The 12,157-nt window shown below is 37.0% G+C and overlaps 2 protein-coding genes across 2 annotated transcripts in view; one reads left to right on the top strand and one right to left on the bottom strand.

The window, feature by feature from the left end:
• LRRC19 (leucine rich repeat containing 19) overlaps positions 1–12,157 on the bottom strand; it is a 180,265-nt gene that overhangs the window by 1,301 nt on the left and 166,807 nt on the right. Inside the window, exons 4-7 of the mRNA XM_060762465.2 lie at positions 7,496–7,538; positions 3,364–3,456; positions 1,866–2,376; positions 673–864 (exon numbers count right to left, since the gene is read on the bottom strand). Of these exons, the coding sequence (XP_060618448.2) occupies positions 673–864; positions 1,866–2,376; positions 3,364–3,447 (787 nt within the window). The 5' untranslated portion in view covers positions 3,448–3,456; positions 7,496–7,538. The remainder of the gene's footprint in view (positions 1–672; positions 865–1,865; positions 2,377–3,363; positions 3,457–7,495; positions 7,539–12,157) is intronic.
• The window catches only part of IFT74 (intraflagellar transport 74), a 57,280-nt gene that overhangs the window by 11,561 nt on the left and 33,562 nt on the right, over positions 1–12,157 (top strand). Inside the window, exons 9-10 of the mRNA XM_060762464.2 lie at positions 9,938–10,076; positions 10,984–11,046. Of these exons, the coding sequence (XP_060618447.1) occupies positions 9,938–10,076; positions 10,984–11,046 (202 nt within the window). The remainder of the gene's footprint in view (positions 1–9,937; positions 10,077–10,983; positions 11,047–12,157) is intronic.

Genomic DNA, 12,157 nt, shown 5'->3' with positions numbered 1-12,157 from the left:
AAACCCTATGACATTCATGGGGTAGCCATAAGCTGATAGGCAGCGTAAAGGCACACAGACTAATCAGTGGTGCCCTAAAGACAAGGAGTGGCCTCCTGGCAAATTTTATATAAGATTCCAAATTCTTCCTTCAGAAGATATTTTTCTAAAAAGGTGTAAAATCTGCTTTCACTGTTTTTGAAAGAAGGATTTTCTCAAATACCTCTTTTATTTGAAGAAATGTCATTTTTTACAATGAATATAAGTGACATAAACAATTGCTGACATTTCTTCAAAACCTATGCTATTTACACTGTGTAACACGATTTTTGTTCCTACATTATAAATGTCATTTCCTAATTGGTTCTATAATTAAAACATGGGAAAAGTTTATTAAACTTGAAAAACGTTGTTTCTGCGGGACATCCTGCAGCACATTTTGCTCTAGTTTTTCAATGAATATCTCATAGAGTCTCAATCAGTTCAACATAGTTTGTGGCAGCCACAAAAACAAAGTTTCTGGGATATAACAACCACTTTCGAAGTAAATTCTGCACAATTAAACAAGATATAACACTTTCAAACCAGGAACATAAATTGTTTCAAATTTTGTTACATAGGGTTATTCCTCAAAATCATGGCTCCAGTAGCAAAATACATGAGCAGTTAATAGCATCTTAAACTGAAATGTACCTGAAGATAATGACTTTTTATCAGTACCATTATATGCAGCCAATACAGTATCATTGCTTGAATCAGTAGAAGCAGAAGATAAGGAAGTTGCTTCAGTTATCTCTCTTTTCTGGCAGTTTGGTAGAAATGCGCTTTTGATAGGATAATTTTTTAAACTCTTTGGGGAAATGCACATGGTGTTGTTCTCATTTTCTGTAAATATAAACCATTTGAAAAGCAGTTTCAAACATTACTAAAGTGTCTGTTGTATACAATTAGCCACAATGAACCCAGTGTCTACATACAGTTTATAGTGTAGCCCTCTTTTTAAAATCACATCAAATCCATTGCACCAATTTTTTAAACAGATTGTGCTATATAGGATGTTAAATATAATTCAGAACTTGGATAGGAATCATATAGGGATAATCTACACTAAAGAATCAAGATCTTGGAAAATTATGATTATCATAATTTCACAGCATTAAATGGTGGCAATTAAAGTAGTGTTAAGCTGCATGAATTATACAGTGTAGATGCACCCGTGGTCTTCCAGATGTTGTCAGACTGAGAAAGCATCATCATTTACAACTAAAATCCAGTAGTATCAAGGAGGAAATGTTTTTCACCTCTGATTTAGCACTATATGCACTAGCTCAGTGGTTCTCAACCTGTGGGTCCCCAGATGTTTTGGCCTTCAACTCCCAGAAATCCTAACAGCTGGTAAACTGGCTGGGATGTCTGGAGTTGTAGGCCAAAATACCTTGGGACCCACAGGTTGAGAACCACTGCATTAGCTGAAGCAAGCTTGAGCAATACTTTAGGCTCATGTGCTCCTCTCCTGCAATGCTGTGTGAAGGATTCTTGATAGTGTTTACAGGTGTTTGTGCTTTTTACATGTTTGTTATGTCTTGTATAATTCACTGATCCATATTAAAACAAGTTGGTTAGTTAAAAACAAGCTACTTTTGTTATAGGTTCAAGCTGATGTGTTTAGAAGAGATTACGTTGTATTGCACATGAATTTGCTCACTCTTATCTTTGCAATTTTTTTATTGATAACACTTCTTGGATTTTGACTACTAATATCAAAAAGAGAAAATTGAAAATTTCTACAGTTGGATGCCACTGAAGTTTATGCAATACCCCACAAATAGAAATCAAGTGTACATAAAGAAGCCACTTCAAAGTCCAAGGCATTTGTTAACACTTACCCAAGGTTGCATTGGTGTTATTCAACCAATTCTGCAATCTAAGGAGGCCACATGAACAATTCCATGGGTTTGCACTTAATGTAATCCTGTTTAAACTAAGTGGTATTTTAATATCCAAATAGGCCAGCTGGTTATTTTGTAGATTCAATATCTTCAAGCTTCCAAGTAATTCAAAAGTATGATGCTCTATTTGTTCAATTTTATTATTCTGAAGATACAACTTTGTTAGTTTGTTCAAACCAGAAAATGCTGCTTGCTCTACTATTGCAATAGAATTATTACTGAGATCCATAATTGCTAGTTTTGAAAGGCTTTCAAAGCTGCAGTTACGTAGAATAGCAATGCTGTTATTGCTCAAGTATAGTTCTATGGTATCAATATGTTTGTGGAGGAATGTTATTTCATTCTCATTTAGAGTGATGTTTCCGTAACTGAGATGTAACACAGATATGTTTTTGTTTTGGTCAGGAGGGAGTGAAAAGGGGGATTTTGCAGATTTCATGCTTTTGACCTGTGAAATAAAGAGGGAGAAATAATCATGAAAGTAGAATAGAAAATTGGGGATGCATTTCATGTAACTATTTAATATCACAAAACCTTTACTAAAAATACACATTTAATGGGAAGAATCCAGTGAAAATGGAATGTGACTGCAACTGAGGGTCCTTCCAGACAGGTGCCAGGAGCTGATCCCAGGTTTTCTGTTTATCCCAGATTATCTGGCAGTGGGGACTCATATAATCCAGTTTAAAGCAGAAAACCTGGGATCATATCCTGGGATATAGGATTGGTCTGGAAAGACCCTGAGTAAGAAGTGATCCCTTCCCCCTGTATATGCGCGCACACACACACACACACACACACACTTGTTCTATTTAAACTTGATTGAGAAGGTTTCACATGGAGAATGCGAGAATTAGATTAATACTTGTCTTCAATACCCTGCTATTTAAAAAGAAACCAAAGTGGCTTACAACACAATAAGAGATTATATTATATGCCCACATGTGAAATGACTCCGCATATAAAACCACACCCAAAAACACCCTTTACAGATGCAATAACTTGGACAAAAAGGCCACAACTTTATTTGATTATAGACATGGGTCTGGATGTAGGCATCGATATAGGGGCAGCGTGGAAGGGGCCTAAGACCAATGGCTACTGTCTCTCAAAGTTGGTACAAATTAGGCAATAGAACATGAAATACAATGATACATGGGGAAGGTGGGTAGGGCAAATTACCTGAACCTGTTATGACATGTAGCTAAATTTGTGCTCACATTTTATGTTGATAGTCACTAGTGAGACTTCCTTGATATACTTTGGGGTTTGTTTCCAATTTTGCCCCTTATACAGTTTATTCTTGCTCCATATTCTTTGCCATTTATTTATTTTTGGCAAAGAGTTCGCTCAGTTTGGAATACATGCTAGGGAGGAGAGAAGGGAAGTTCTAACTGTGTAAGTAGAGCCTACTTACTATGTGACTTAAACTTACCGTTGGATAAATATTTTTACTTTCAGTAGCAATTGTGTGTACAAAAAGAGCTGTGTTCAGTATCAAGACCCAAGGAAGCTTCATGTTCGAAATCTGCCAATTTGGAATATTAGATACATGTTTTCAGTTGAATATTAGCAGACATTCAGAGTCAGTATAATAACAAATAGGTAGTCAAAGCAATTGTTTACCCATGCTTTTGTCTAGGGCATATTGTGGTCTCTCTCTTTTTTATTATAAATTTTATTTGATACATTCCCACAATTAATTTATTTTTTTTTGCCATACAAGACTTATTTCAGTATACATTATTCCAAAAGTAAATATTCCTTCAATGACACTTTATACATTCCTTAGATATTTATCACCTATCACCCACACCCTTCCCCCCCCCATTCCCCCCACCCTCCCGGAACAGCAGTTCTGAATGATGTCATTGCATCACTTTAACCATGTGGAAAGCCTGGTTCAAAATGCTATATCTGTTGTCTTAGTCTATTTTGTCAATTAGAACAGACCATTGTGGTCTTAAAGAGTATCAGAGTTGGACTACAATGCCAAATGAATCAACAGTTTCATTTGTTTCAATCGATACAACCAATAAAATTTGAATTATGTATAGTTCATGCTGCAAAGCTACCTCAGAGTACAATCTTGTCATTATACGGGCATCTTGTGAATATACAAAAGATAATGTCACATTGTGTTCCGAGACTTTAAAAGTTGTGGGGGCACAATCTTAAGAGATGGCATTGCTGTACTGATTTACTTTGGTCAGTCCCCATTGCAAAATCTTATTGAAATTTTAAAAGAATTTAAAAGTTTGATTCTTTGGCCTGAGATCCATTGGAAAAGAAACTGCCATCTAAAACAGCTTAAAAACCTTCATAATGTAACTGAGCCTGGCATGTACACATCTTTTGATGTTAGTTCAAAACTGGACAGTGGGGCCATTGTTTTTAAGCATGAGAACATGCATTTTCCCAATTTCCTTATATATTGAATTCTTTATATAAGGTAGTCATCCCTGTGAAGTACTAATGGCTGCATACTGTGCTATTTCAGAGGCGATATGACTGCCCATACTTCTTGGTTTCAACTAGTTAATGTGTGTCTTGCATGTGTACAGTAGAGGAAAACAGATTTAAAATATGTTGTCAAAGGCTTTCATGGCCGGAATCATTGGGTTGCTGTGAGTTTTTCAGGCTGTATGGAAACTAGGCAAGTGAGGTATTTATACCTGTGGAATGTCCAGGGTGGGAAAAAGATCTCTTCTCTGCTTGAGGCAGGTGTGAATGTTGCAATTAGGTCACCTTGATTAGCATTAAATGGCCTCATGGCTTCAAAGCCTGGCTGCTACCTGCCTGGGGAAATCCTTTGTTAGAAGATGTTAGCTGGCCTTGATTGTTTCATGTCTGGAATTCCCTGTTTGAGTGTTGCTCTTTATTTACTTGAGAACACAGAAATGCTGGAACACTCTAACAACTACTATGTCAGACTACACAGAGAAGACACTGAAATCCACAAGCATGTGGACAATTTCAACAGAAAGGAGGGAAACCTGAAAATGAACAAAATCTGGCCACCAGTATTTAAAAAGTCTAAAATCAAGACAGTAAATAAAGAACAACACTAAAAAAAAAACAAGGGAATTCCAGACATGAAACAATCAAGGCCAGCTAACACCCCTAACAAAGGATTACCCCAAGCAGGAAGCAGCCAGTCTTTGAAGCTGCAAGGCCATTAAATGCTAATCAAGATGGCCAGTTGCAACATTCACACATGCCCCAAGCAGACAAGAGTTCTTTTTTCCCACCCTGAACATTCTACAAATATGTAAACCTCACTTGCCTAGTTTCTAACAGACCTCACAACCTCTGAGGATACCTGCCATAGATGTGGGTGAGAAACGTCAGGAGAGAATGCTTCTGAAACATGGCCATACAGCCAGAAAACTCACAGCAACTCAGATTTAAAATAGATAATTTATTGCAAAGGAGAGAATTACAGAAGGGTCATTTGAAAGATCCAATACTTAATTAATATACTGCAAAACATAGGTAGTGTTGTTATTTAATGTAATCCTCCAAAATTATCTGTACTGCAAATCATCAGAATGACTTGAGTGAAATTGTACTGTTGCAACAAATGGCGGACACATTGACTCATGCTTCATGACTCTCTAGTCCAGGGTGATTTTGATACTGCTCATACAGAATTACTACCTCCAGTAGGATAGAAATCAATCACATTGGCAGAATGCAATCCTTTCCCAATCATTCCCTTATGCACTGCACTCTGTGAAAATAAATTCCATCGAAACAGCCAAAACATTCAGGCTTGTGCTTATAACATGTTCATAAAATATTTGGCTTTACAGAAGTCTATCAATTCTCTAGACAAGCAGTGCCATTTGCTAACTGGTATTACTTTAAAAACTTAAATCTTTCTCATTTAAAACAATTACATCTTTCCATGCCACTCTTGTACCCTGGCCTCAAATTGTGATGCAGATCTGCTTAGGAAGTGTAACATTTTTGTGGACTTCCCCGTTATTGGATTTGTGATTCAAAAGAGTGCAGCAAAAGAAAGTGTATTGAGAAAGTGTCCAGAAAGAGCCTCCTCAAAGACTGGGTAAATACAGTTAGGTGTGCCCTGGGCAACGTTTCTTGTAAATGGCTAATCTTTCCAACCCAAAAGCTTTTTATGGGTTTTTTGTGCAATGCCTTTGACACGGAAAAAAAACAACAATCTACAGGTTGTACAAAACCCATTTCATCTCCAGAAGCAGTATGCTTTCAGAACATGGCAGTAGTTAGAAAAAAAACACACAACAAGATTAGCCCACCAGTATGCATTTATTTTGGGAGGCTTCAGAAGATTAGAAAGGGGAATTATTTTGGGTGTGCTGGAATGTGCTCCCCTCCAAGGTTCCAAGTCAGGTGTTCCTTCGCACCACTCATGGGTCTCTCTCTTGTTTTACACTGGAATCGATATAAACTAACGGCACAAAACCAATGCTTTATGTAAATTTTCTTGTTTTCTATTAATCCTGCTGAGAGTTTCTATGTGTTACATAGACTCATAAAATCTTGGAATTAGAAAGCCAATAGAGCCATCAGTTTCAACCCACTATCATTCAGAAATACAATGATACAGGATTTGTAAAACATTCAGATTGAACCTCCATTTAAAGACTTCAGCACCACCTGCCAATGTAGTCCATCCACTGTTGGACAAATCTTATAGTAACTAAGTTGTGACTAATGTTTAGGTGAAATGTTTGGCTTCTAATATCAAATATAGTCACAGAAATTGTTTCTTTAATGTGTTTCTATTTCCTTTCCTTTCCATTCTTCCCTTCCCCTCCTTTCCTCTTTCTTTCTTTTCTTTCTTTCTTTCTTTCTTTCTTTCTTTCTTTCTTTCTTGATGGGTGTATTTCCCTCATCTGACCATTGTATCAAGCTGATTGAAAATATTGTTTTCTGGCCACCGTTTCATTCATGTTGTGAATTTTCATTAGGAAATTTGTTGGACATTGAACAAAATGCTGGCCTAGACTACCTTTGGACTCATCCAACATGACTTCCTATGTTCTTTTGCCTCATTGTAGTAGTAAGGTTAATGTGGCCCTGCTTTATTGAAAAAATGTAACAAATCTCATAGGCATAGAAGTCACTGGTAACAAGAGTAGATCGGGAACATACAAAAACCCAGATTTCAGTAGGATTATTCCTAAAAAATCTAACAGTTTTGTTTTGCTCATAAATGTTTTGAAAAATCAAGTAAAAAATTCTTCAGTTTCAGATTTTGTTAGATTATTTAAGAAAGATGCAAAACTCAATTTATTGTAAAACCTAAGGTAGGAAATAGCACCATAAGGTAGGAAATAGCACCACAGATTTCCCCAATTTTATTAAAGAATATAAGGATTGGATTTTTATTCCTGCTTCCCACCAGAATAGATCCATTGAATCACTGGGACTTACGATTGTGCTAACTCACTATTTAAAAAGTGTTTCACAATCTCTTCTTTATTTTGGGCTAACCAACAGGATTCAAGCCTATTTAATCTAATTTCAATATAACTGGATTATGAAACAAGATATCGTCAGTTTATAAAAGTTCTTACCTTACTTTTCCTCTGGGAGATCAACTCCTTATTTGTGTGTTTCCTGTAGAAAATAAAGGGATTAAAAGTGTACTGCGGGTTTCCTTGTTTTTTAACCTTTGTACCCAATTACCCATCAGGTGGTTTAAAATAAGAAAGTGCATGATGGCTTTAGCAAAAGATTGACTAGGCTGGGTAATATCTTATGTCTGTCTATGATTTAATAGGCTTTCAGCCAATCAGACATAATCAAAGTTGAGATAGTGGGTGGGTAGAGAGCATAGTAAACTACTTTTAAAGTTTCCATTAAAGCAGGATGCATAATAGATACAAGTTACTAAGGTACAACATTTATTTCCTTTGGGATACAGTTACGCCAACAAAGTTACCAATGCCAATAAAAAACATCAGCCTCATCACAATATAAAACTTAACCTACCTGCATACAGTAGAATGGATAGGCTTGACTTTTGATCAAAGTTCAGGGCAAAATGTTTCAGCAGCTACCAAGAGTGAACTGACTAGATCATGAGGGTGTGAACTGTATAAGGAAATGCTGTTCTTTTGTCATCAGAATGTTTCCCCTTTCAATAATCTCCAGTGTTTTACCGTCTTAAAGGTACCTACTGTTCTCAGTGGCTTATTCAAAACAAAAAACATATAAAGTGCCTTCTGGTTGATGTTTGCTCATTCTAGCCCTGACCACACAAGCAGTGGCTGTATTTAGGATGTTGGTTCGAATCACACCTGTTACCCAGTTCCCACCATGTTTTTAGTAATTTTGTGCAAACGTGTTTTGCCGAATGCAGAGTGCAAAATAAATGGCAAATGGCATGTGCATATATGTGAATATAGCATTCATTCTGAATATATTTTTTCATCTACATTCCATTGACTCTGGGCCATCTTATCCACAGGTCATTATGACTACTGTATCTTAACGTTTATTTTTTTTAAAGGAACCCTTTTTGGAGGGTTCTGAATTGGGAAGTGAAAGACAATTCCTGGAAAAACCTATTCGAATCACTGTCCTCCTCTAATCTCTCCATCATGGTGCTGCTTCTGGCCTTTTTGCCTGAATGGATAAAATGACCCTCGTTATCCTTGGGTCATATCAAAATACATAATTTTGGTCCCCAAACCTGGCTTCAACTTCTAGACAAGATCTACAAGTATATAAAGTACATTGGTGACAGCTGTACCTACTATACACTTAACCAAATTGTATTTGCAATTTTAGTTTTAACATGTGGGTTTTTAATCTGGGTTTTTAATCTGGGTTTTTAATGTGCTGTAACTCCCATTTTGTATGTTCCATTTATAACTGATAGTTGCAATTTTCAGAGGTACATTAGGCCTTTGGTATCCTGTGGGATTTGATTCAAGGCTTCCCATAAATCCCAAAATCTGTAGATGCTCAGCTCTTAAAATATACAATATTGTAGTAAAATTGTGTCCCTTATATAATTTTCCTTAAAGTATTATGTTGAGAATATGAAACAGATTGGTGGGATGATTTTTGTTGTAGTTCATTTATGACTTGAACGAAATCAAATAATGGAATTGGGTTTTTTCCTCCTTTTGGGATGAAAGGTCCCTGTCATTTCAGTTTGAAGTCAGCTTAAAGTGACGCATATTTCCCCAAAAGTACTTTAATTCTCTCACTTCTGCTCTCCACCCTGGGAATGTTGAGCTGACTTCCCTTTTTTGTCTCAACAATCCTGTTACTAATATAAGTGCAAAGATTGAAAGCAGCAGTGGTAAGAGGAATGTGACATGTGGATAAATCCATATGTCTGTTATGCTATTGTATAAACTAATTGACTGACTAGTTTTTCTGGGAAGTGTCTCTGAAGCAGTTGGAATTATAATAAGCTTCTCAAAGCAGACATTATGCTTGTTATGCAAGGGTTTAGTCTAAAATACTTTATTTTTGGGGCTGCAGTAGCACAGCGGGTTAAACCACTAAGCTTCAGAACTTGCTGACTGGAAGGTCGGCAGTTTGAATCTGGGGACAGAGTGAGCTCCTGCTGTTAGCCCCAGCTTCTGCCAACCTAGCAGTTCGAAACCATGCAAATGTGAGTAGATCAATAGGTGAGAAGGTAACGGAACTCCATGCAGTCATGCTGGCCACATGGCCTTGGAGGCTTCTACAGACAATGCCGGCTCTTTGGCTTAGAAATTGAGATGAGCACCACCACCCAGAGTCGGACACAATTAGACTTAATCTCAAGTGGAAACCTTTATCTTTACCTTTCTTTTTTGAGAAGGTTATTTTGATTCCATCTTCATTTTGTGTCTTTATATGCTTTGTCACACATGGTTTCTGTTTTGTTGCTCTATTCTGATTTCATTTCTTTCAACTGTTTTAAGAGGCCTGTGTCAGAATTAAAGCAGAGTCTTGAATTTAAAACAACTGTAATATTGAATCAGATTTACAAACTGTCTGTCCTTATGCTGCAGCAAAGAAAAGCTCATTCAGGCTGTGGAAGATGACATCCAGCAGGAAAAGCAGGCAGCAGAAAACATCATCAAAAATATGTCTGAAGAAGATCAAGTGAAATACATGGAGACAAAAGTGGCAAATGAAAAACTTTTACAGGTGAACTTTCATATGGATGGTGTGAATTACATCTTGAGATGTCCCAGCGTGGTTTAACATTTCATGAAATTGAAAGAAGCTCCTTCAGTGAGCCGAAATTCAACACAGTTACATGATATCTCGAAAAGGGAAGTCAACAAAAATGTCCCCATCCACCAAATTAAGCAGTTTTTAATCTCATGGATTTCAAGGAGATATGACCAACTGGATATCATCAGTGTGGATGTCCTGTTATAGTCAGGAGGGTACAAATTTAGTTCAGTCAGGTTGGAAGGCACTTCAGGCTTGCTTTGTCATTCCTTAATGCAGTGGTTCTCAACCTGTGGGTCCCCAGAAGTTTTGGCCTTCAACTCCCAGAAATCCTAATAGCTGGCAACTGGCTGGGATTTCTGGGAGTTTTAGGCTGAAACACCTGGGGACCCACAGGTTGAGAACCACTGCCTTCATGGTTCCCATGTGGACTGCTGGAACAGGAGCAGGATCTAGCTTTACAGCTGAACCACAGATTTTATTTCTTATGTTCCTAGATGTTTCCTGCAAAGATTCTTCATTATTTTTTCTCTCCAAGAATCCAGTAAGGCAGAACAAGCAGAGAAGGTTGCCAAGGTTATTCAGGACAACCCAGCATTCTAGGAAGTACACCAAAAGAGTCCTTATTCCCAGTCCTCACTTTCATTTACTTATCTTCTTCAAAGGCAGATATCTCCAACGGCTTCTTATTTCAATAGGCAGGATTTTCATTAAAAATGGGGTGCAAATCTGATCAGCTTTTTTGTAGGGTAGTGTGGTCTTGGCTGAGCTATCTGAAAAGGACCCAGTTCCCAAATACTTTTCTTTCCTTTTTGTTTTACGTTTATATGTGATAGCTTTTATTAACTTTGGATATAATTTTAATATTTTTTCTTAGGAATTATCTGCTTTACAGCAAGAACTGGATGCTTTAAATATGAAAGAACAAGCTTTAGAAGGGGTACGTATGGCATTAAAGTCTTATGTTTTCAATTTGATTATGAAAATGGAGGAGATATTGGTATCTGATGGGTAAAAATCTGTCTTGAGTATTTTGGCACTTTATAAAACATGGCTAAATCCTATGCCATTATTTCATTCTATTCTATTCTTTTTTGCTGGCTGCTAAGTTTTAATGAACAACTCAATAACATAGACAAGGAATGCTTGTTTTAAACCATTTTCACTCTCTGTTGCTAAAATGTGCCAATGTTCTTTGCCACAACCTTTTAGCAACAGTGTGGAGTATAGTCTGTAGCCAGCAAGGAAAGAGCACAAATACTCCAGGTCCCACCAGAGTTGCTTTTTCTATGCATAATAGTAAAATGAAACAACCACAAAACTTCAAAAGATATTTTTGAACTTGGTAACTGAAAAGTTGGCGGTTCAAATCCAGGGAGCAGGGTGAGCTCCCACTGTTAGGCCTGCTGTTAGGCCCAGCTTCTGCCAACCTAGTAGTTCGAAAACATGCAAATGTGAGTAGATCAATAGGTACCGTCTTGGTGGAAAGTAACAGTGCTCCATGCAGTCATGCTGGCCACATGACCTTGGAGGTGTCTACGGACAACGCTGATGCTTTGGCTTAGAGATGGAGATGAGCACCAACCCTCAGAGTCAGACACAACAAGACCGAATGTCAGGGGAAGTGTTTACCTATATATATATATATATATATATATATATATATATATATATATATATCTCAGCATGTATATACGAAAGAAAATTGTAAAGGGACTCTTCTAATTTAAGCTTGGATCCCTGTTTCCTTTTTGGCTATGGCTTCTCAGTTTTGCAGGATACACTCACAGCTGACACTTGTGCCTTTTCCCAAAAGATTAGTCAATAATACGGGAATAACTGATGAAATGTTTTGGCACTTTTATAAAACATGGCTAAATCCTATGCCATTATTTCATTCTATTCTATTCTTTTTTGCTGGCTGCTAAGTATTAATGAACAACTCAATAACATAGACAAGGAATGGGGAAAATGTGGTAGCGAATCAACACCAATGATTTCAAAATGCTTGTTTTAAACCATTTTCACTCTCTGTTGCTAAAATGTGCCAA

The sequence above is a fragment of the Anolis sagrei genome, chromosome 2, assembly GCF_037176765.1.
Source record: "Anolis sagrei isolate rAnoSag1 chromosome 2, rAnoSag1.mat, whole genome shotgun sequence".
Classification (NCBI taxonomy): Eukaryota; Metazoa; Chordata; class Lepidosauria; order Squamata; family Dactyloidae; genus Anolis; species Anolis sagrei.
Note: the sequence above shows the minus strand (reverse complement) of the source record. Positions and strands in the feature narration are given on the sequence as shown.